Here is a 25,400-nt window from a genome sequence, read left to right as displayed (position 1 = left end):
TTTTCGAAGCTCTCTCAGCGCTAAGATAGTCGTAAGCTAATGTTAATGTTAATCTAGGTCCTGAACCAAACTACGTTCAGTAACCATTGACCTAGGGACATTTTGTCCTAAGCTTTGTTGTGGGATAGCAATACACAAAGTCTTAAATAATTCATCCCAATTAAATTGCAAATTTTCGAACAGTTCCTTTGAAATTTTTAGAATCCCAAAGTATAGATTCCATGTGTCTCAAATACTCCATATGAATTTAAAGAGAAAGTATTCCATTCCCTGCATTATAAGTACAGATTGAGACAATATAATCTCAGTCTTTTTGTTCGGAATCAAATGCAAAGTTCTTACGCATGTCTTCATATGTTGGAATCAGAAGAAAGATTTCACTAAAAGCTCATTCATGTGACCTACGCTATCCCTTACTTGTTTCTGTGATGGTTGATCATCACTTTCTATCAAAGAACTGAGTTTATTCCAAGCTTTGATACAACTCGATTTGGCTGTTGCCTTTTTTCGCTTTAACTCGAGGACACGGACACGTTCGTCTGTCGCCGACAGACATCCAGTCACCGAAGTTGTTGCCCAAGGCTATCTGTTTCAGTTACCGCCATAATTGGGTGGAAGCTTTCTATCTATTTAAATGCCATATAAGTTCTATTTCTATTGGTTCTAACAGAAAACCACGCTCTGGCACCATTGGTGCGCAGTGGAATTGAAAAGTTATGTGTCGTAGTGTACTACTCGGGGAACTAAACTTTATTCTCTTGGCCATAAATGGATGAAATAATCTAACCAACAAACACGGGGAACTAAACGCGAATCTCTTATAATGGGGAAAGAAACTTTAATTTCTATTATCTGTACTATCTGTTAGTATTACAAGATTGCTGCTCTGTTACAGCTATATGTGCGCTACTTCTAATTTGATGAACTATCTGTTTAAATTCTATTTGTAGCTGCATTCTACCTGGACAAGCTAATACAATCGTGACGAACAGTCACCTTACTCGACCAAACTTGTACAACACACTGACCGATTCGTCAGTGTCCCACGTGTTCAAGAGCAAGCATGAAAAAGCATGCTTCTCGATGACCTGCAAAACATGGTGCGTTTGTGCGATCCGTCCATATGTTTGGTCTCCAGACCAATTGTGAATAAAAAAAGTTTATCTTTTCATGGTATACTTGCTCTGGATTTCAAGTTTCATGTAAATTGATAATAGAGAATGAAACCAATTCCACTTGTTTTTACTTCATATAAAATGTACATTCATTTTGGAGATGACTTCAAATGAGACAATTCAAGGAGACAAGAACTATTGTAGCAGTATTGCAATAGTTAGCCACAAAAGACTGTCACTATCGCAATAGTTGTTTCCCCTTCAATAGTCACCCCTATTAATTGAGACATATGTGGACCTTTCGGACAGGCTTGAAAGCTATCAAAGGAAGCACATCGGAAAGAAAAGGAAGAGAGTTATATAGCACAGGAGCACGAATTTGTGAGGAAGGCTGGTCTTGTCAGCTGATTGGTAGGCGGGACATAAGATTTTAAATTGCGTTTTGCGTTTTGTAGTTAATGGATCGACTTTAGTACAAGTTGGATGTGTTCTTAGGCTTAGTCTTAGTAACTAGACTTGTAGCTGTGTTCTGCAGCCTTTGCAAGCTGTGAAGCTGATCCATAGAAATGTCAGAGGAGGTTTTTGGCGTTGTCAGCGAGGAAAAGGGTGACCACATGAGTGTTGCTGTGGCATTTGTATTGGTGCCAAATATGCCTGACAAGCTATACATAGGTATCTGGTGTAGTCTTCCATGGTCAGGGATGAATCAAATTAGACTGTGTTCCTGACAAACTGCAAGAATGCTGGTGCAATATTGCCGTAGTCTGAGATGAGCAGGAATTACAGCTCCTCCAGTTCTGTCTGCATTACCTCTATGTGTGAGCATGCTGTCCGTCACTCATGACTTCACGCTTGTAAAACACGAGAAGGCAAAGTCACGTCCGAAGATAATACGACAGACTTCAACACAGCACGTTAACCCAAAAATGGCACAAAGGGTCGAAATCTTTCATACATATAGCTTGCTTATGTGAACCAATAGCTTGTACTTTACAGTGCAATGGAAAATAATAGCTAACATTGGCTGATGAATATATTTACTTATTAGAACTTACATTTCCGGTTGCAGACTTCTCTTCTGAAACATGAAAACTAATTCTGGATCCACCTAAAATTGAACAGATCCTTCAAAGCTGAAAGTCGTCCTGGTTCCACGACACGAGAATACCACCGTAATATCAATCGTCAATCAATTACCAGCACATTGTGAATTCAGAGAGTTGACGATATCCCGAACCGTATACTCTCGGCCAAGGCCAACGCAATTAGGTCAAAACCAGAAGGTCAGAGCTAGCAAATCACCAGCCTGTCATTTTTCATTCAGCACTGTGACAATGGAGACGCGTCTGTGTTCACGAAATCTTGCTCAAAACATTATGGGGAACCATGCCGGTTCCGACAAAATTATGACGAAAAATCGCATGCATGCCTCGACCGAGGACAGATCCTCCGTCTTAAAATCTAAAACTTATACATTAAAAAAATCAGTCTAAATATAGAAATGCTCTCCTTCTTCATAAATTCCAACACCCACAGACCCAGTTTAGTATTCCAGCAACTCCCTATCAACCCCGCACGATAATGAAGAAAACACCCAAAGACGTTCATTTATATGGCCAACCGTCGATGTTTCTCAGAGTTTTTAAACCTTCCATTTGTGACGTCACACCTTTGGATCAGAACATCTGAACTTAGGAACAAAACAGTCGAGCTACGCACAAGTGTATGACGTGTTGCAATAGAAGAACTGACTTCGGTCATTTGAATAAATGTTAAAGGCAAGTGGACGTCTGAAACGTGCACGGTCTTCCTACGTGCTGTCAAATCCCAACATAAAGCTTGAGATGTCGGGTTATTTTGACATGTTTTAAAAGCCATGCGGCATTGCACCTAATTGTTGTTGTCTTATATTGCGAATGACAGGATATATATCATTGTGCAAAACAACAGGTAAAGTGCACCAAAGTTCATGCACGTGGCACATCTGTTCGTATTTCACAAGTTGAGTAATGTACAGACAAGAAAAGAACTGTGCCCGCCCTATGGTCAGGGGATCAGAAACTTCGCTCACGGAATAACCCGAGCAGTGCCGAGGCCAAAATAGGATTTATCGGCTTTCGTTTGTAAATACGGCTTCAGGATTTCCGCACATCATGTGCAGGTGTGGGAACAACCATAACACCATCTTTTGATTGGCAATATAAATAGTCACGGGACAGCAAAAATGATATGCCAGGTTTCATTTGGTTGTGAAAAAGTTTTTGTCGCTTTTTTCATGTGAAAGCAGGGCCAACTCTATATCATCATCAAGAGACCCTCTATCCCAAAGAGTGAAATAGTGTAACCTCGTGATTAAAGCATCTGCTCGAAAAGCCGAAGCCCCGCGTTCGAATCCCCCATGGGTGCAATGTCTGAAGCCAATGTTTAGTATCCCCAGCCGTGATGTTTCTAGAATATGCCAAAAGTGACACAAAACTATATTCATTCTCTTACTGGCACTACTCGGGAAACTTCCATAAACTCAGGGAAGATCAAGCCAATAAACAATTTCTACGCAACATCACGGAAATACAAGACAGTAGAAATGGGCAGCACATTCTGTGTGGGGAACTGAACCTGGGAACTTGAAGACAAAGACTACGTAACGTCCCCCTCTTTAATATAACGAGGACAAAAGCGTTGATCCAGCTGCTGAAGACGAACCAGCATGTTCCCGTAATGTTCATCGTTTGAGCAGCTGACTAGCCTATGTATTCTGGTCATGGCAGGGCAGAACCCGGTCGCCTGGTATCGTCATCATTTGATAGTGATTCATAAACAATATGGGTATTTATAAAGTGTTATAGTTCATCTAACATTCATGCTAAAAGCGCTTCTTTATTTTTCCCTCGATCATTAGATGTGAGTCTCAGGTGCACATCATATTACTAATCTCAACTTCCTAAGGAGTATACAACTTTTGCAGCTAGGTGCACTGAGTTAATGTGACTTTCCCATCCTTTCGAGGACTCTCAGTACTTTGTCCAAGTTTTACTGACATAGCTGTACCCACAACTAGGTGTTTGCTCGTATTTGTCTGGCCACCAGCTGCCCATTTACCAACGGATTCATGTGTTCTTTTAAGAGCACAGGGTTGTGTACTGTATACTAGGGACGGAAAGAGTCTGCACACAAAAGTGAATCCAAGGTTTTGACACCCGGTCAGAGGCAGACTCGATCCCAACACCTAAAGCTCGCTGGATACCTAACCTGACATCTTAGACAAATGTTCATTATAAAGTAAAAGTTGTACAAGAGACAAGAGTGACTGTTGCACACAAAGGGGTTGACGTGAAATACAGTACAATACAATACAGTGCAATACAATACAGTACAGTCACAAAGCTCGAACTCACCTCCTTACGTTCCTGCTGATGTGCGACTGGTTGGACGAATTGAATGTGAACCAGAAACAAGCTTTAACATCGGGCAACTTGTCACGTGTTGATTAATGCTTTTAATAACAACCAATAGGAATGTCCCTGTGGTCATGGTGTCACGGTTACCAATAGCAATATCCTGACTGATCACAGTGTCAATATCAGTATGTTTACTTCCAGAAACAACCTATGGTTTCTGATTCTCGGGTTCCTGTTTCCCTTCAAATGTAGTCTGTACCAATGGCTCGGTATCGTTGTTCAGTCGCCAGCTGCCACATGGTTCTGGTAGTCTGTCATGGTAGTGCGCGAAACAGTTTCCAACTTTTTGGCTCGCTATGCCCACAAAATAATGCACTTGCCCGATTTTTGAATGTAGGTGCTAAGATTGCACAACTGTAAACTGCTAATATGATGAACGTTTTTGTCAGGATCATAAATTTGCATAACAAGTCTGAGAAAGTGATATATTTACAAAATTACCCCATGGAAATTCACTAGCCAGTCGGGTCAGTGACTTTGGTGTTTGTACTGGCTCGAATGGACTTTTACTGTCCACGAGCTAGCGGACCTGTACCCATGTCGCACCACTGCATCGCATGGATATGAAATGACTAGTGTGTCTTTTGTATACCCTGGTTACATGTGTGACCTTTCCAGAGAGCGGTTCCACCCAGGTGGGAGAATATGGATTTTCACTTGTACTGGTGCTTAATACTTTCACGTTTCCGGATTCAAACAAAACACACTACGTTCGGGCGTCTGTGGCCATGCAATAGTTACCTATTTGAGGGGTAGGGTAACCTGATGGTTAAGGCGTTCGCTCGTCACGATGAAGATCCAGGTTCGATCCTCACACTGACACAATGTGTGAAGTCCATTCCTGGTGATATTGTTGGAATATTGCTAAAAGCGGCGTAAAACTATACCCACTCACACTTAATCGTATTGCTCTTCAGTGTTGCAATGGGCGATATGAGCTCGGATCTTATAATATTGCATGAACTTCTAAACGAGCAACATAGATATAGATATATATGATGCACTGAAAGCATAAATCGATCGAGGGATAAGAAACAAACCTGGCAGGTAATGTGAAAGAGCAGTAACAGTAAACTAACGTAATGTGGGCAACTATCAACATAGGAGACATTAGTTCCGAATACGCATATTGCTTCTACATAAACACAGTAGTGCCGCAAGAACGTGTACAGTTACATATCATTATTATTATATGTTAGTAATAAAATATATTACTGTACTTGCTGAAGGGTCTGGTATTGTAAATTTAAATTTATGACTGTACTTTTCTAATGTGCCTATGTTACAGTGGAGTTAAAACCATGATGGTATTTATGTTAAAACATTCAACAAAATATGGATATAACCTGGAAAATTTAACGAATACGGTAACCCTATCAAATTAAAAACCACTATGTACATGTATCTCAAATGCGAAATGTACTCTTCTGACAAAATTGCAAGTGTTTATAAGCCAGACAAATGACTGGTCGATAACAGATTGTTGAACTTCAACACAGCATGAAATATGACTTTCGGAAATAACGTCCATGGGTAAAGGAAATGTCCCTGTAGTCTACACGTACCAGATGAAAAGACCATATGCGACAAGGATAAGATAGCTTTGACGTGATAGGCAGGATGCTGTGTGCCATATGGATTATGTCAGAGGCAATGTGAATGCGGCTTCGCGATGTTGGAGGACCACAAAGAAGAAGAAACACTTTTAATAGTTGGCAAACGTTGTCCCACAAATATCTTTGAAAATGAAAACTAGGGCAAGCAAACAATAATAAATCGTAAGTAAAGAAAATTTCGTCGAGTAAAATGTTCTCCAGCTGTCAACATGAGGTCTCAAAGGAAGGTTGCTTGGGGAGATGGAATGGAGTGTGTGTGTGTGTGTGTGTGTGTGTGTGTGTGTGTGTGTGTGTGTGTGTGTGTGTGTGTGTGTGTGTGTGTGTGTGTGTGTGTGTGTGTGTGTCTGTCTGTCTGTCTGTCTGTCTGCCTGTGTCTGTATCTGTGTGTTTCTGTGTGTCTATGTATGTCTGTGTGTATGTGTCAATATGTGTCAGTGTGCCGGGGAGGGGGGGGGAGCTGGGAGGGACTAGGGATTGTATTGTGAGACATAAATTGAAAGCGTGCTTGTTGAATCTAACTTCCATCGATTGAATTTCCAGAAATACCCTCTGTCTTTGTCATGCCCTTGGCAATAAGGCATGGATTGGTTTGCAATTCTTTGTCCTAATTACTTAGGTCATCAAAAACTCCATTATCAAGTAGAAACCTAAAACCAGTTTTCGATGGGATTATGCAAAATTTCAAAAGGTTTTGAAGGGGTTGAATTGAAAAATTCCAACTAGAGTAAAAGGTTAGGTGTGGGTGATTTCGATGCCCATCTCTTTCTGACTATTAGGAATTCTAATGTCTGTATACAGGAATTTGAAATATACAAGTCCGCATGTGAGAGATTGTTTTACTGTGGATAGTGGTTCTTTGTGTTCACCATAACATGTATGGAAATCTCTATATTCAGTTAGCGAATTCCATGTACCGATTCTTTGCCGCTGAAACAACCAAACAATCAGTAGATCCATAACATATAGTAAATGCTTTGAGTGAGTCTACACGTTTGATTGGAGTATATCATCAAACTCGGCTCGCTGATTGTATACCTATTTCTGGTTTCCCTGGTCGTAATATTTACACAGCACTGGTGTGCGTTTGGCAGATTACAGTAAGTGGGTGAGTGGGGTTTTACGCCACTTTTAGCAATATAGATAGAGGAATATGGGATCTCCTTGTCAACATCTACATTCCTTTGTTACAATATGAAAAAAAAAAGAAAAAAATGAGCATGAGTGGCATAACCATGGTCAACAACACAAAATAGCGTTATATCTTTACTTCTTTGTAAGAAAGCGTTTGAATATTCATCTATTCCAGGGCATATATTATTTTTCATCTTTGCTAACAGCGAAAGCAGTGTCATTTATACTGATCTCTTAAGATTTAAGTTTAATTGTAAAGTTATCCAAGTTAGTAAATTATCTTTACATTATTCACATTTGTTATTAAAATGATTTTACTTCATTAAACATTGACTTATTATCAGTCATTTCCTTTTCCTTTGAGGTAGGTTTATCGACTGACTTGTTAAAGACATTTCTTTCTGGATGGCAGATGTATTTATTTGGCTTTGTTCCTACTTCGTACAATGAAAACTATTTCATATTTTCTATTTTAGATTCATGTTCTGTAGTTATGTTTTCATGTGTGTTTAGTTAAATATGAAGAGAAACATGCTGTCTCTCTCCTTACTTTCATTACGATGGTTTCAGTTAATCAACTATAATCATTTTTATTTAATATCAGCAATGGTATCATTGCCATTACCTGTATCGAAAACTGAGTATTCAGTTGTCTCTTTCGATATTCGTATTCTTTCGTTATTGCCATATTAGATGTCATATCAGATAATATTATGTTATACATGATTTGATGGTTATCGATACCAATATGTCGATTGTCTCGTCAGGTCCAGAAACAGACGAGCGAGCAGGAAATAACCATCCCTTCATCAGCAAAACATGGCCGCCATGCTGTCGTCTGCTCCCAGATACATGCCTCCCATGGTGCACCAGTCCAGACCAGCATCCAATGTACTGATGGTGCACTCTGTCTGTCGCCATGGTAACCCTACCTTTGCATTGTGAGCAGTGGGGACAGTGACATGGCATGAGTGATTTTGAGAATATTGGATTCATGGATCTGCTGCAAAAAACAATACTAATGTTCTCTTCCTTTTAAAGCGTCATAATTGTGTGGTGGTAAATACCTTGAGTGCCAAAACACCAAATTGTCAGCAATCGACTGCATGAAGCGGGGTTTTGACCAAAAAGGTCAGTTGTCGCCCGTGCTTTTAGAGACTTCCATCAGACTTGCTATGGTGTCGTAAAGTCCGTAAATGAAATTGGAGGCGAGTCTTGTTCAGTGATGAATCGCGATTTCTTCTTCACCGGCAAGATGGAGGACAGCGCCTTTACCGTCAGAGAAATGAAGGTTTTACTGACAGATCGACAGATTCGGTGAAGGACTGCCATGTGTGACTTGCGATATCTAGCACATAAAGATCTCCTTTAGGGATGGTTCTGGGTAATTTTACATCAACTCGGCACATCAACGAACTACTTGCACTTCACGTGCTTCCAGTTATTGACCAACAGATGAGTTGATTCAGCATGACAACGCTACTCCAAAGCTACATGCCAATTGTAACGTCAATGTCTTGCCATGGCCTTCCTGATCACCAGATCTAAACCCCACAGAACAACGATGGGATGAGCTCCATCGACGTGTAGGTCAACGTCAAAACACGCCTCAGACACTTCCACAACTGTCCATCTCTTTGCAGAAAGTACGGGAAAGAGTGACTTCGTCGACTTGCCCAGTCAGTACCGACAAGCTGGCCAATGGTGGCTATACAAAGTACTGACTTTTACGCCATCGTGTAGACTCAAGTAAACAGAAACACAACAATAAAGGCAGCCGTTGTGTTGGCGAACTCTTTGTCTATAGAGGTGTGAATGTTCAACGTTTCACCATCATTGAATACATGTATATTCTTTTGAATTTGGATTATGCGTTTCTTTTTGAAGAATGCATATAAATACCGTTTTACTGCTACATGTTTACATCATCGTTTACGTAAATCATACCATTTATGCATCATGTGTCATTATCAATTATATTTTAATGAAATTGTCAACATTGTCGCACTGATGGTATTTTCTGTTTGGGGGTTAACAGAAACTGGGCAGTGGTTGCTACAAAACCAATCTGATATACTCTCCTCGATTTCTGTACATGAAACGAATAAACATGTATGTATCGGTACATGCTGTTATCACAGCTGGTACAGCGGTTAATTGTTTCAAACCATATGCCAAAACCAGCGAATCTACCTTTTACCTTTTATCACTTTTCATGTCAATATTAAACTTACATTTTCAAACCACCGCGGCATCTCATTTCAGTCTTACTTGCCCGGTTATCCTGTCCATTTGTATCATACAACCATGTCATATGGTCTCATTTAAGTAGGTATCTCGATAAATTCATTTCAGTACTTTATAACTTTTAGCCGTGAATATTACACGAAGAAACTCAGCGACGCTCACCATGAATCATTGCCGATGTGTTATTTTTCGCATCAACATGTATACACTTGATTCTTTGAATCTACAATCAGTTGTACATGAAAATTATTATTTTTTCATGATATGTATCAAAATGTTGTCAACTCTCTACACAACTATTTTACCCTGCCAAAACGTTTTTCGAGATCATTTTCTTCTATATTGTTAATTCAGTATTATGTTATTACTTTTCACTATAACTTTAAAGTGGGTTCCCTGTGTTGCGTGGAAGAATTATTTATACATATTAAGCGTAATGTCTGTTTACCGATCCATTCATTTATTGAATAAAATATTGACATCAAATCACATTGGACACTTTTTGATAACAAGAAATTGTATTAATTACCACACCTCAACAATGTATCTATATTTGTTTGCTTGTTATTTAAAGCCGCACTGTGTAGTATTATTGGCACATGCTGACAGTCTGCAAATACAATCTCGTTACTCCGACATCGGTCGTTCCACAGCAAAGTGTCGGCTCAAGGAGGATGTCGGACTAAACAAATGAGACTAAATTACCTTTATTCAAGTTTTTACCAACAAAAGCGTGGGATAAATCCGATTGTCGGGGGTTAAAGAGACATGACTGTATTTGAGTATGGCCAGACAATCCAGTGATCAGCAGCATGGTCATCGATGTATGCAATTGGGATACGATGGTATGTGTCAGCGATAATGGCCACCCGATCCTGTTAGTCACCTCTTACGTCCAGCTGGGGTTCCTAAGGATCAATTCTGACCCGGTTCTTCACGAGTTCAGCACTGTATGACATTACTGGATTAATCAGCGTCAAAGGTCTTTACTGGAAACTTACATCCACAAAAACATTCAATAGTCTTTATCATTCCAGATAATCCATTTCAACACATACAATGACGTAATCAAAACGCAATCAGACACGTGTGATTATAAGCGGGATATAACGTCATCATGACACCTTCTCACAGCAATGAACATGTTTTTACTTCTCTGATTGATACTAGCGCGTGGCTCTTGATCACGACACTGAGACGTCACGTGACCTGACTAAGAAAACATATCTAATCTCTTCTGAGTGAGATGTCACTCACTCAAATACATAGATGGGTATAAAGACCATTAATTGCAGGGACTGAGGTATTATCGCAACCGCTCTTTGCAGTTTCCTGTTCAAAGTTCCATAGTCGTTTCCAAATAATTCCTGTATACAATGGCTCAGATTCAGGTATGTACATTGGATTTGATAATCATCTCAAGTCTCCGTAACTGCAATCGTTCGGTTCAACATCTTCGCACGTTAGGGGCAGTGGAATAGTCTAATGGGTAAAGCGTTCTCGTACATCATATCTGGTGTCCCCCGCCGTGATATTGCTGGAATGTTGTGAAAAAACGGCGCAAGTCTAACCTCACTCAATCACCTTTCGCACATTAACTTTAAATCCGTTTGCCATATATTACTGCCTGTTTGAATCTCATGGTCAGGTCCAACACCCGCAACGTTCAATGTGTTTACTGTTCATTGTCATCTTCCAGCCTCCAGCCAGATGTCTGTTCCCAGAATACACAGGTACATCTACAGAGATCAGACCCTTGCCAGTCAAACCCAGAGTTCCCTTCTCTATTGGGGACATCATGAAACCTGTCATCACCCACAAACACGACAGTGTCCACAGTGGCAATGTAAAGAATGCCAAGTCCAGTCAATCTGAAACCGTCATCACAAACACAACCGCTAACCCTTCAGATGAAGTGCATGAAAGAGACCAGATCAATCCGGCGTGGACCGGGCGGGGTTTGCAGCTTGAGCACCTTCTTCGCCACCAGAAACTCGACTCTCCGCGGACGTCCTACATCCCCTTCACCACCTTCCTCGACAGAGCGTCTTCACGAAACAGCCAAGGAAGTTGCGATAATCCACCTGTGGCGCTTCCTCTGAGTCTGCACCACCTCCAGTATTGTCCCGAGCCACCCTTTCCTAGCATCCGGCCTGAAGCGCCCAGTACCAGCATCAGGTCCCAAAATCAGCTGAGGACTAGTCCCTTAACCCATACCATTAATAGGAAGAACGATTCATCTCCATCCAGTGATGTTTGTGGTAAGGGTTTTAGTCATTTAAATAACGAACGAGATGTACGACATTCGACCTTAGAGCTGTTTATGAATTATTGACCGACTATATATAAAGTATCATAAATGGAAAATAGGATCAGTTTTGTGTCATGTTAATTGATATATGTTCAAATAGATGATCTCATCGACGTAGAGAGCACCAGTCCAAACGGCAGTACAGCTTCCAGTGGTTTCTATAGCAACCCGAGCCCTACTCCCAGCTCCGACAGTTCCTCCACCTCGGGCCGAACTTCTCCCCCCAGTACCAACAGAGAAGAATGCATCCCCAAGCGAAGATTCAGCAATAGTCAGGAGGAAGATCATGTATCGACGAACCCGAGGAAGAACTATAGCGAAAAGCAAGTGAGGCGGTTGAAACAGGTGTTTCTGGAGAACAAATACCCGGATATCGAGTTGTATGAAGATCTCTCTCGGGAGCTGAATATCCCTGTTCAGAGACTCAAGGTAAACTGTTGTGACAGTAAAATGTTAACGTTAACGTTAACACCGATCTTTCAAAACCATGTGAAAAAACTTCAGCTAGGGTAAATTTCGTATTTCCTAAAATGAAAGCACATCAACTATTAGATCTTGGACATCAGGTGATGATATTTACATATACGTAATATATACATATTAATCGCCAATATCAATCTTCCACAGGTCTGGTTCCAGAACAGACGAGCACGCAACAAGAGAGCCTCCGATTCCAGAATAATGGCCTTTCCTCCCCACCAGCAGAACATGGCCGCCATGTTGTCGTCTGCTCCAGGATACGGGTTCATGCCTCCCATGATGCACCAGCCCTTGTATCAGTACCCAGCACACCATGTACCCATGATGTACCCTCCCAGTTTGTATCCAGGGTATCCATACCCGTTCCACTATCAGCAGTGAATGAGCTGAACCCCCAGATATAGTGCTTGTTGAACAAAACATCATAGTTGTTATTCCACGTGTAAATAAACTTATTCATGAGGAGTTTGTTTCGATAACTTATACACCTAGGATCAGACATTGTCTTACGAAATAGCCACTAGCCCGTGGCTAGTACACATCCAGACGGGCCAGGCCAGTAAATCACCAGTCACTGGCCCGACTGGCTACTGATGAGGTCTAATGGTAGACCTCATTTAAACGTTTAGAAAACGTTTAACAGAGGTTTAACACACGCATATGAGGGCATGACGATGTTGTATGCGCCTCTACATTCGCATTACTTCGGGTCTCGAAACTAAGACCAATAACTTGGCGAAGAAAACTGATGGTCTGGAGAACAGATCAACGAGGGAAAATATTGTAGTGTATGGCGTCGGAGAGACGGGGGAAGCCCAGGCCTATAGGGGCAAGACTAACACAGCCATCCTTACTTGTGCCACTGAAGATTATAGCTTTGTGGTAAGACAGAAAAGAAAGAAATTAATCCTTCACGTTATCAAAGCCAGGAATGATCGAAAAGAAGCTTACCTAAGGTTTGACAAGCTAGTTATTGGGGGAAAGTCCAATGACTTTAACCCCAAAACAAAGAGATCAGTTTACGTCAGGCCCAGTAATTGAAACAGTACCCGGATACTTATACAGACACGGACTTACATACATTCTCTATCTTCTCATGGAACTGTCGATCTCTCAAACGCCATTTAGAAGATAATCACTTAGAGTATGTATTACTACACTCAGTGGTAGGGTATTGTGATATATGGTTGTATGCTTGACGGGATTACACTACATTTCTCTCAGACACACACTGACTGTTTGCTACTGAACTAAAGCAAGGAGGAGTCGTTGTGTATGTTGATTAGCGATTATGTTATACAAGAATACTATCATTATCCAAGATGCTGTCTAAGAAAGCCTTTAGTTTTTGTAGAGATATTGTGATTGGAGTGCTGTTTATTGCACCAGCATATTCACAGTATTATTGAAACCGAAACTGTATGAACAGACACGGTGGTGTTCGCAGTATTGCCTTGGTTATTGATGATTCATGTGAAAAACCCTGAAACAATTAAAACATCCTTTAGACAAAATATAAATATATGCTGAAAGATAATATCAGTTATTAATATAATATGTATATATATAACCATTTACAGAATATTATCATTGTTAAACCATTTCATACACATTGCCTCAACACTTGATTGATATCAGATTCTATATACTAGTATACTTTAATTCACGCATAGACAATAAATATGTATGTACACATCATATCACATGAAGAAACAGACTAGCATCATACATTTATTATCAAGTAATCACTACATAATGCATAACATTTAGTGAACCCTTCAAGTGTATGGACCTGGGTATCATGAGTTGGTGACACTGACAGCTGCACGAGCAATACAGCTACATCTGCAAGAATAAATGAAACATATACACACTGTGCAGACTAATCGAATGGCAGCAACAACAAAGCAGACAAATACGTTTGGGAATTGTCGATTAATGGGAAACACATAATATATTTATTGGTAAAACCCTGCTTCATTCTTACATTCCCACATTATGCATTCATTCATTCCCACATTATACATTCATACGTTTACACATAACATACTCACACATTTACGCTACACGCATTCATACAACAGCTGTATATTACGTAAAAATTAAGTTTAACACTGATACACATAACTTACAGAATTATATACCATCTGTAAATAATTGAATTTATAATGCATTGCATTGTGCAGAACAACTAATTATTACAAACTACTCAATAACTACAATATGACAAAGCAGCCAAGTTATCAAAGCATAAACACACTGTACACATGACAAGAATATGTACAAACTACAAAAAGTATTGAGAGAGACTAACCTTTGGAAATGATCCCGAGAGCTCCAACAAACTAAATGTACAAATTATCCAATTGTGCCTTGTGAACAGTGACCAGTGACCTGTAGAAATATTTAATCTCAACTGCAAATAGACTGCTAACTTTAAACAGGGGACAGAAAACTGACAAGGTTTATGACAAAGGGACGGTTAGTGGCGTGCTTGGACTGGCTATTGTGTGGCAGTGCTGAGGGTGATCGTAAGCTGAGAGAAAGGGGTTAGAGAAACTGGAGAGTGAAGTATATAATGTTTAAAAATATGCTAAACTGAATATTTAATTCAGTTAAAACTAAAGAATAAAAACACAGACTATTTAAAAATATTTTATCCTGTCACATTACCTCGAGTAGAAAGTGACAGTTTAGATACATTAGATGAATGTCTTCATGATGTCAAATCTTGGTATGATTCTGATCTTGGTATTATACTCTCTGGTGATGTTAACTCCAGGACAGGTACCAATGGTGACTGGATCATTGATGGCAGTGGTGATTATCTTCCAGGCGGTGAGTGGTATGGCACTGATGGTTCACACATCAACAGGAACAACAAGGATTCAGAGGTCAATAATTTTGGTCGACGTTTGTTAGATACATGTATATCTCACTCCTTGTATTGGGGGCGGTGGGGTAGCCCAGTGGTTACTCGTCAAGCCGAAGACCCGGGTTCGATTCCCCCCATGGGTGCAATGTGTGAAGCCCATTTTCTGGTGTCACCCGCCGTGATATTGCTGGAATATTGCTAAAGCGGCGTATAACTAAATCCACCACCCACCTTGTATGAGATATCAAAATGATCATTTTGGTGATTTTCCTTGTTTCAAATAATGGTTTGTCGATTATGGTATTGGTAGTTCACCTTTAATGTCTGCTATCGAGGATTTCCGGGTTGGGGAACTAAATGAGTATGATCATTTCCCAATTATATGAGAACAAAATGTGCAACTCGCATTGGACAGGGAGTTTTCTCAGACAGCACGGCGCCGTATAACAGATTCAAATGGGACACGAGATATTCGGACATTTTTCAAAGATTTATCAGAGATGACACTGCAACAGAAATGATTGGAAACATTCTAAATCAAGTTGGCCCGGACATGAACAAGATTGTACATTTGATAAATCAGTTTTACGGTAGAGCCACCAAAAACATGAGCAGACGACAGCCGTCACGTGTCCAGCACAGACGGACTCAACCCTCGTGCTGGGATAGTGACTGTGAGAAAGGTAAACGAGACAAATATCGTGCTCTGGATAAATTCAGGATACCTAATAGTCAGCATCATATGCAAGAATATAAATCGACTTTCAGGAATATTTGTCAAAACAAAAAAATAAGAACACGAAAGAAGTATGACAAATAATCTTATGTCAACTAAACACAGTATTAGCGACCTTTGGAAAGAACTCAAGAAGTTGACAACTTCAAGAACAACAATAAGTGCAAATTAATGGCTAGAACACTTTGAAAATCTACCGAACAATGAACAGGAAGATACATCAATAGAAGACACCGGGAATGACTTCTTATCCCTACATGATGACCAGTGTAGGAACTGTGAAGATGGAACGCCGCGCTGTCTTAATGTGCCCATAAATTTAACTGAGCTAACAAAAACAATTAGTGAATTAAAACAGAACAAGTCGCCTGGCTGTGACGGAATACCTCACAAATACTGAGACAATCTTCTAATGAGATATCCCCATGCACTTTTAAGGCTGTTCAGCAAGATTCTTGAATTCGGGAAAACTTCCCCGACGAATATTGTGGGGCCATATTATGTCCCCTCCACAATGGTGGATCACAAAATGATGTGAATAACTAAAGAGGGATTTCACTTTTATCAGTCATTGGGAAAGTGTTCACAAAAACATCAAATCAATGATTACAGCATTGGACATCTGATAATAGTATTTTATATGAAAACCATGTCGGAATTTAGGAAGGGATACACAACGGTGGACAATATGTTCACTCGGAAAATATCTCTCACAATCGGGTGGCCGTTTCTGTTGCTTTTTCATAGACTTTTCGAAAGCATTCGACAACGTAAACCATTCACATCATTTTCCATGGGTATATATTTTACCATGTCATTTACTACGGGTGATATCTGGAATATAGATTGTGATTTTAAAAAGGATCGGAGGTTGTGCCATCCTATAAATATTTCGGACTGATCTTTACACCAAAGTCAGTATGGACTCGAACAACATCCACTTTCACTCAGCAAGCCGAGAAGGATAGATGAACAAATGTTTTTGTTTCCTCCGAAAGATACTCGAAGATTAAGCATCTAGAGTATCAGTCAGTTACATATATACACGTGGTATTTACAAAGTACGGATATTTACAACACGTGGATATTTACAACAGTGGTAGTGTAGAAAGTATACATCAACGAGTCCTTTAAAGAATTGATATAGTTCGAAAAGTGTAATATGATGGTTTGCCATGCTGTTTCGTCAAGAGCATGGATCTGAAGTTTGGCTCCACAAGAGATCTAGAGTACAGGACATCTTCATCATCTTCATCAGTTAGTTCATACATGTATACATCTACATCCAGCAGGTCAAGTAGTGTCCTATAAAATGATTTCTTTGGCCCATTACATATTCACAATGTAAAATAAGGCCGGCATCATGGTCATGGCAATACTTATTACAAAGCGTACATTCCTTTGAGAATTTGCTTTAGAGCCGACTAGTAGAGTAAGCTGAATACGGGCTTTATAGTCTGGGTGCAAATACATTAGAGTGTAAAGTCTATGTAGACTCAATGGTTGGTGTATTACAGCATATCTTCTGTTATGGAAAGTTTCAATTTCCGTTGAGCTTCTTCATACGAGAAGATAGAACTTGCAACTATTTTGCTCCAAGCTGTCTTTGACTGGAAAATGGCAGTTTGCGCATAAGTTACTGCATATTTCAGTACATTATACTTTCGTCCAGTACATAACAAAGTGTTGCAAATACTGTTTGAGTTAATATTGAAATGAACTGTGAGTGATGAGAATGCACAGAACAGTGTTTTCGTTGATGAATGACAAGCGTTGTTACATAATCTCCCAAGGAATAACAATCCACACTTATCAATATATCCAACCATTGTCCAGAGACCGAAAATCGTTTGTTCGATTGTCTATTGTCGACTGTTCGATTATTTCAATGAATCAGAACAGCACTAATGCTGGGTAACTGTGAAGATCGGCGGTCAACGAGCCCAAACTTTGTTTATCATCATACACGAATTGCGGTCTATTAATACAACATGTGTCCACGACATTGGGTAGTTCCCTGCACCATAGCGACAGATAGCCTGTTTATTACGGTTTATTGCATAAATAAATAGTCAAAGCCCTTTCCACAGGGAAAGAGTCGATTGTGTCATTGTGATCGACTCACCGTGTGCTTATATTTACAATGTTCCAACAGTAATACAGCTATACGATTTATTACAGACAGGCGGCATTTATTAATAAATACAGTCTCTCTGATTTATATCAATGTTAATATGGATAAAACATTAGATTCCATATTATTCCATGTTAAGTGTTACTTTAATCTTGGTGTAAATAATAAAGTCAATATACTCTGCGGTGTTTGCTACAAGTACCACACAACACAATATATGACATGTCACCTAACAGAGCAGTTTCGGTTCCGAGTTCGTCTTTTAGCATAAACACACCGGAAGCACGTGCCGGCGAAATGAAAACAACAACGTTTTGACAACATTGCTCTGGTCGGTAACTTGTGCACTTGTGTAAGAGAGATTTGTGAGGAACTAATTAGTTGTTTGCTGGTGACAGTAAAATGGGCGTATAGATTGTTGCGGGGGTGTGAAGAAAACGACATGACGACTCGATTCAAGTTCTGGAAACCAGGTAAAGCACGCGAAATTGCATCGAATTATGTGCAGTGGTGGTTTAGAGAAGTCGTCTCTTTATATGCTGAACTAAATTTTACCCGGAACAGAGTGATCGTATGGTTCGTTACCAGTGGGTGTTCACTGAATTATCATGTCTGGCTTATCCAAAAGTAAACACTAATCCCAAGAGTATGAAAAGCATCTAGATAAGAAGTACGTATCATTTTATTAACTGTCAACAGCACCTGTTGTTACTAGTACTTGAGATTTATTCATGGTTTTGTGGTATGTTGTTCTCATAGAAACCTAAATATTTTCCCCTTGACTTCTACAGGTATGTTATCTGTTTTCTAAATTAACTAAACCGTAAACAGTTTTGGACCACCTTTAGAATACAGCATCACAACTTATCTTGAGGAAGTTAAACCTAACCCAACCCAACCCATTGTTACCCAATCACCTACAGTTTTTTAAAAGAGTATTATGACGTGTTTTTAAAGATTGTGCTGCTGTATTCTAAAGGTAGACCCTGTTTATATACGTAGTTATATATGCATATATGGTCGTAAGCAGCATTAAGAACATACTAGTCTTCCAGTCTTTTTTCATGAGCACAGGAAGCTAAATCCCCTTGGAAACATCTGTGATCATATTCAGCATAAGTCATCTAATATGACAGATATATTTCCGTCGTTCTGATTGGCCCACTTGGTCACATGTCATCTTTGACACTAAGCAGTGTCAACCTCACCATGTCCCAAGAGGTTAATATAACAATCAAAGCACCTCCCATGGCTGAAAATAGTTTTTGGAGATTCCAGCATTGATCCTCGTGCCACATGCGTCACAATAGATAAGGAACCGATAGACATTGCTTCATCCCTGTGACGGTGTGATAGTCCTGATGCTGAGATCGAGGTTCAAACCTGGACAGTATTCTTATGGCTGATCTTGATCTGCAATTTGATGAAGAATTTGATGATGTCTTGAAATCACTATACGTTACTCGTGAGAATATTAGTGGCATGGCAAAATATCAGATAATATTTCAACACAGCATTCTTTGCCATTTCCCTTATTAAACAACTGCACAAATGTTACTGTCAGCTTCAGTTGTAACAAGTAAATAGTGAACTCAAAATGTGTTCACTCTTGTTAATGTTTCTCCATTACTGTTATGCTGTTTTCTTGAAATTGAAATGGATGAAATGTTATTGCCTGCGGAAACTGAGTCACAACATGACTTGAAATATTTAACCTGTGACGTTTTGAAAATGTTGAAATTTTGTTGACTGTTGAAAGATGTCTAAAGGTTTGTGATAATAAACAATTTGAATTTTTAATAGAAATGGCTTTCATTTACTATTAGTGCCTCTGAAAGCTGTAAGCTGATTCCAGCTTATGTTCAGTCTCTCCTATGTCACAGAAGAACAGGTATTCAGTACTTATGTCATATAATAAAACAATTATTGACCTAGTTTGGTTGATCCAGTTATTCATGAGAAGTCAGTAATTGTATGATATTAAAAAAGATGATATAATAAAAAAATATTGTCAGTTACAATTACTGAATGAATGTACATTCACAAAACACTAAAGTCTTACACAAAATCAACAAATCATGGCTGCCGTAAAAAAACTGCTTGTTTAACAACTGAATCTGATTTAGCATAGCAGAACCGGATGTATGTTTTTGACTGTAGGGACTGCTGGTCCAGGTCAGGGGTTGCAGGAAGAGAGACAGTCAACCAGCGACAATGAAGCACAGCCTGTCAAGTATAATCCGTACCAATCAATGTCCATACAACAGCAGAGACAGAAGTTGCCAGTGTTTCAGGTATGATAGGGCAGTAGGGTAGCCTAGTGGTTAAAGTGTTCACTTCGTCACGTGAAGTAAGTAGACTTAAACTAGCCTGTACTAACACCTATGTTTACTAACCCCCATTTCACAATGTGAAAGTCATAAGTAGTATGTTACAGTTTATGGGCCAAAGCTTTATGATTAAATTTTTATTGTGTTCATTAAAATTCTGGCAATCTGATTGGTTAACTGGGAATATTTCTTTTGATTTCATTTCCCAATGAATCTGAAAAACATAAGCCACACCCACCGAACCGGACTACTTTCGGACCTGAGGAATGTCGGGGAATCCCTTTACACAGCGGGGGAATTCCCTTGCACTCGGGTACCTTAATGAACTTTGGGTAAACATTGAAGTGATACATTGTGGTTAACATAAACAAACAACTGAAAATTATCCGTGAACGTTAATAACGTTGCAACGCCTCCACAAGAGCATGCGCACGTTGGAACATCAGTTCATGGCATCGCAATCCCAGTCACATCACAGCCTCTTTCTGCTTGCGCAAATACTACAATCTCAGTTCCACTAACTTCATATCATCGGGCTTCGTTTCCATTTCTCACTTTTCAAACTGTCTCTTTCAGTTCGCATTTAGTAATTCAAACGTTTGAACTTGAAACTTTGACGATACCGGGACGCGTCACGTTGAGTTGTTCGACTCTGATTCGTCGACCGATGTTAGCTTGGTTGATTGACAGCTGTTTGGGGATGCTCTATGCTGATTGGCTAATGGTTTGGCAGGCGTGTCATTTTATGTAAATGAGTCACCTGAGTCATGTCACGCCATTACCGAATTCTTACACCGAAAATGTTAATCGGTGGTAACAAAGATATCTGTTTCGATGAATTTGATTATGTTTAAAGAAAATATTGTTGACAGGGTATAGTATTTGTTGCTGAATTTAATTATAAGGATTGACTTTGTATTTCTTTCGTTGCATTGAAATATGAAACTAAAACTTGTTGCATTGAAATACACAGTCAATCCTTAAGTGAAACAGTGCCCAGGGGTTAGTGAAGATGTATCCTGGAGATATAGAGGCTCTTACCAGGGTCCAACTCATTGAAGCAGCATTTCAGTTAAACCATCATTTCTAATACTGTTATGTAACCGATATTGTCAACAAATATTGTGCATAAATTCAGCATTTAAATTTCAGGCTTGTTGAGTTAAATAATCCAAATGATAATCAGTTGTATCTGGGTTCGATTTGCTTGTTCATGAGATGCATCAAATGAGGTAACAGGTCATTTTGCTAACTTGATGCATGTGACACTGGCCCATTTGCTAAGACTGATTCCAATTATGTTAGTCACAAACTCACATTTTTGCATTTGCATACAGTTTGTTTTTTACTTTTTTGGGTTTTTTTAGGTTTTGTCGTTTACAATAAGATGAATATTGTCGAGTTAGGTGTACAGAGCAGTTCAACATGTTGCTTGGTATTTTGTTGACTTTATCTTTGTGACACATGCTGATGTTTCAACTCACTCACTCACTCTGTGACACATGTTCATTATCATGATTATCATGATGAACTGACATGGGAGAAACAGCAGTGAGGATAATATTGATGTATAGTTCATTTTACTGATGATTCCAACACTTTGATATTCTTGGACAGTATAACATCTGTAATTGATCTGGACCATGTATCTCAAAATGACGTACTCATGAAGGTCTGGGGTAGGATAGGCCTTCAGCAACCCATGCTTGCCACAAAAGGCGACTATGCCTGTCGTAAGAGGCCACTAAGGGGATCAGACTCAGGCTCGCTGACTTGGTTGACACATGTCATCGGTTACCAGTTGCCCAGATCGATGCTCATGCCGTTGATCACTGGATTGTCTGGTCCAGACTTGATTATTTACAGACCACTACCATTTAGCTGCAACGTAAAACTAAACTCACTCACTCACTCACTCACTCACTCAAAATGACTCTAATGCTAAGGTGACAGAAGACATATTTAACTTAGATAACTTTGTGCCACCGGGCCTCAAGTTAGATGTGGACAGTGTATTTTTGGCTGAATGTTTTAGAACTGGATGAGTTTCTTTTGTTTTCAGCATAGGAGTCATATCCTGTATCTGACGGAGAGGTACCAGACCGTGGTGATCATTGGCGAGACAGGCAGTGGGAAAAGTACACAAATACCTCAGGTAGGTGCAGAGATCTGTGAGTGTGGTGGAGAATAAAATCCCTAAACATGCCATATTCACTGATACCATACCCTAGCTGCATCGTACCCACATATATCTGTTTCTGAAAAGTGACTTAAGTCTTTGAAAGTCTTCAGAAACCCGTTATTGTTATAAAAATGCTAACCCAGTTATTGCAGCAACTAGGTAGCTGATTACAACAGCTAGGTCATTCATTACAGTAACTAGGTCATTCATTACAGTAACTGGGTCATTCATTACAGTAACTGGGTCATTCATTACAGTAACAAGATCATTCTTTACAGCAACTAGGTCATTTATTAGTGTAACTACATCATTTTCATACAGTAGCTAGATCATTCATTACAACAACTAGGTCATTCATTATAGTAACAAGGTCATTCATTACAGTAACTAGGTCGTTCATTACAGGAACTAGGTCGTTCGTTACAGTAACTGTGTCATTCATTACAGCGCCTAGATCATTCGTTACAGCAACTAGATCATTTGTTACAGTAACTAGATCATTTGTTACAGTAACTAGATCATTCATTACAGTAACTTGGTCATTCATTCCAGTAACTAGGTCATTCATTCCAGTAACTAGGTCATTCGTTCCAGTAACTTGGTCGTTCGTTCCAGTATCTAGATTTTTCATTGCAGTTACTAGGTCATTCATTGCAACTAACTCAATTATTGCAGTAACTAACTTAGTTGTTTCAGTAACGAACTCATTCAGCAATATCTTTCTTTTGTTTCATTGTTACAAAAATATTGGTCACCCTTTTATCATGCTTCTCAGTGATACATTTTACTGTGGAAAGGGGTCCTTCATGGCAGTTACACTGTCTTCTTTTCAGTAATTAAGGCATTCATTGTAGTAACTACCTCAATTATTGCACTAAGCAGGTCATTCGTTACAGTTACTCAGTCTTTTCTTACAGTTACCATGTCACTCAATGCAGCAACTATGTCATTCAGTCGTTTATTTCAGTACTTGCTTGAGGCCGGGTGGGCTGCAGAGGGTCATGTGATCGCTGTAACACAGCCAAGACGAGTTGCAGCAGTTACGGTAGGAAAATGATGTTGATGTCCACAGAAGACCAGCTGTGAGGTTTTCCAGGATTTACTCCAGTCACATCGTTTGTATTAATTTTGTTAACAAAGCATCAACTGCAAAGACAAATGAAGAATATACATGTGAACAAATTCATTATATAGTTCCTAAGCATATGTTCAGTGTCCAAAGTAGGATTCTTCTGAAAATGTTCTAGTTATGAGATGTGTGTCACTAGGTTGCTGACAGAATTGCGGAGGAGAGAGGCACGTTGCTTGGGGACGAAGTAGGGTACATGATCCGTTTTGATGATTGTTCCGATCCCAACAACACACGGATATTGGTAGGTTGAAACAGGTTTATGATGATTATTAACAACTATTGTTCATCATATTTTCTCATGAAAACTCTTGATACATTGTCACATCCATATTGCTACAGAGTTGACCGTCTTCGTGGCTGTTTCAGTTTCTCACAGATGGGATGCTGATAAGAGAAATAATGAAGGACCCTTTACTGAGAAAATACAGGTTTGTTTTTCAACACCTACACTCGGCAGTATTCCAGCTATATAGGCATAAAAAATATAGGTATATATTTGTCTCCAGGTGTTGCAAAACAGAGCGTCCAGTCTGATGTTTCCTGGAAATAATGCTAAGATGAGTCACCATTTACAGCATTAAGCCATAAACTGAAGGTACTTAAATAAGCACCTTCACAGGTCATTATTGGGCGATAGGTTTACAGTAACTGTTTGTAAAAAGTCCACAGTTATATACTGAGTCAAAAAAGAAACTTCACAAAATGTAATTTTAAAAAATAATGTATAATCTTTTTCTGATGATACATCTGTGTATCCAAAATGGGATCCCTATCTTTCAAAAACCCACTCGTACCCATCCATTCATTGTGCCATTGAAGTTAGTGCCAAATCAGGTTTTGCATGTACAGTTGATCATGTGATCTTGGCATCAAAGTTTTCTTCATTTGCACGTGTTTGCATTGGCCTCAAGACTTGAAAAAACACTTTTAAACGACAGTTCTAACAGTACTTTAAATGTCACAATCATCAAATGTGCAATGTAAACATGCCATTGGCATGTTGCAAGCGGTAAGTTCAGTTATTGATGTCACAAGAGCAATGGGATGCAGCCTTCATACTGTGTATGACCTGGGAGATCGTCTGCAACAAACTGGCACCACTTCTGATTGCCCAAGGTCGGGTTGTCCACGTGTGACGTCAAGAGCAGAAGACCATCAAATTGTCCTACCTCACCTGCGTGACAGATTTCTGCCGGCTACACGAACCAGGGCTGAGATGTTTATAGGTCGACTGTCCTCACAGACCATTCAAAATTGGTGGCTGGCTGCCAGTCTGCATTATCGACATCCATATTGTGACTTGACATTCTGCATACCCATGTTTTGGAACGGCGATGTAGCCTAATGGAACTGATCTCAGCAATGAAATAATAACAATTTAACCATCATGTTCCTTCATAGTGCCCTGCAGAAAGAATGTGAAGTTTCTTTTTTGACTCAGTATATAATGTAAATTCCTGACTCAGATTCACAATGTTACAATGTCACCTTTCAAGGTAAAAATATCTTAACATTCTGAAAAATATTTTGACAAAATATACCCGCAATTTGTCTGCCAAGATCTGTGTTTTAAAAATTGTTTGTTTATCTCAGGCAGTAATAAAATGCCAAAGCATGACAAACATTAGTTCTGCTTCAAGTCAGTGACAATTC

The 25,400-nt window shown here is 39.4% G+C and overlaps 2 protein-coding genes across 2 annotated transcripts in view; both read left to right on the top strand.

The window, feature by feature from the left end:
- Positions 1 to 10,943: 10,943 nt before the first annotated feature.
- On the top strand, positions 10,944 to 12,739 carry LOC137258731 (retinal homeobox protein Rx2-like). The gene is made up of 4 exons (XM_067796423.1): positions 10,944 to 10,958; positions 11,267 to 11,828; positions 11,979 to 12,307; positions 12,506 to 12,739. The coding sequence occupies exons 1-4, from the start codon at positions 10,944 to 10,946 to the stop codon at positions 12,737 to 12,739; spliced, it is 1,140 nt and encodes a 379-aa protein (XP_067652524.1).
- A 5,642-nt stretch (positions 12,740 to 18,381) lies between these two features.
- LOC137259027 (probable ATP-dependent RNA helicase DHX35) overlaps positions 18,382 to 25,400 on the top strand; it is a 113,313-nt gene continuing 106,294 nt past the window's right edge. Inside the window, exons 1-6 of the mRNA XM_067796731.1 lie at positions 18,382 to 18,576; positions 20,264 to 20,397; positions 22,496 to 22,588; positions 23,583 to 23,660; positions 23,884 to 23,988; positions 24,114 to 24,175. Coding sequence (XP_067652832.1) covers positions 18,546 to 18,576; positions 20,264 to 20,397; positions 22,496 to 22,588; positions 23,583 to 23,660; positions 23,884 to 23,988; positions 24,114 to 24,175 — 503 coding nt within the window. The 5' untranslated portion in view covers positions 18,382 to 18,545. The remainder of the gene's footprint in view (positions 18,577 to 20,263; positions 20,398 to 22,495; positions 22,589 to 23,582; positions 23,661 to 23,883; positions 23,989 to 24,113; positions 24,176 to 25,400) is intronic.

Source organism: Haliotis asinina, chromosome 12 (assembly GCF_037392515.1).
Source record: "Haliotis asinina isolate JCU_RB_2024 chromosome 12, JCU_Hal_asi_v2, whole genome shotgun sequence".
Lineage (NCBI taxonomy): Eukaryota > Metazoa > Mollusca > Gastropoda > Lepetellida > Haliotidae > Haliotis > Haliotis asinina.
The sequence above is the reverse complement of the archived record's forward strand: the minus strand, read 5'-3'. Positions and strand labels throughout refer to the sequence as shown.

Bases quoted from the DNA above. Each gene is read 5' to 3' on its own strand.
- LOC137258731 (XM_067796423.1), top strand. The intron at 11,829-11,978 runs GTAAGGGTTTTA...ATGTTCAAATAG, and splicing joins TCCATCCAGTGATGTTTGTG to ATGATCTCATCGACGTAGAG. The intron at 12,308-12,505 runs GTAAACTGTTGT...AATCTTCCACAG, and splicing joins TCCCTGTTCAGAGACTCAAG to GTCTGGTTCCAGAACAGACG.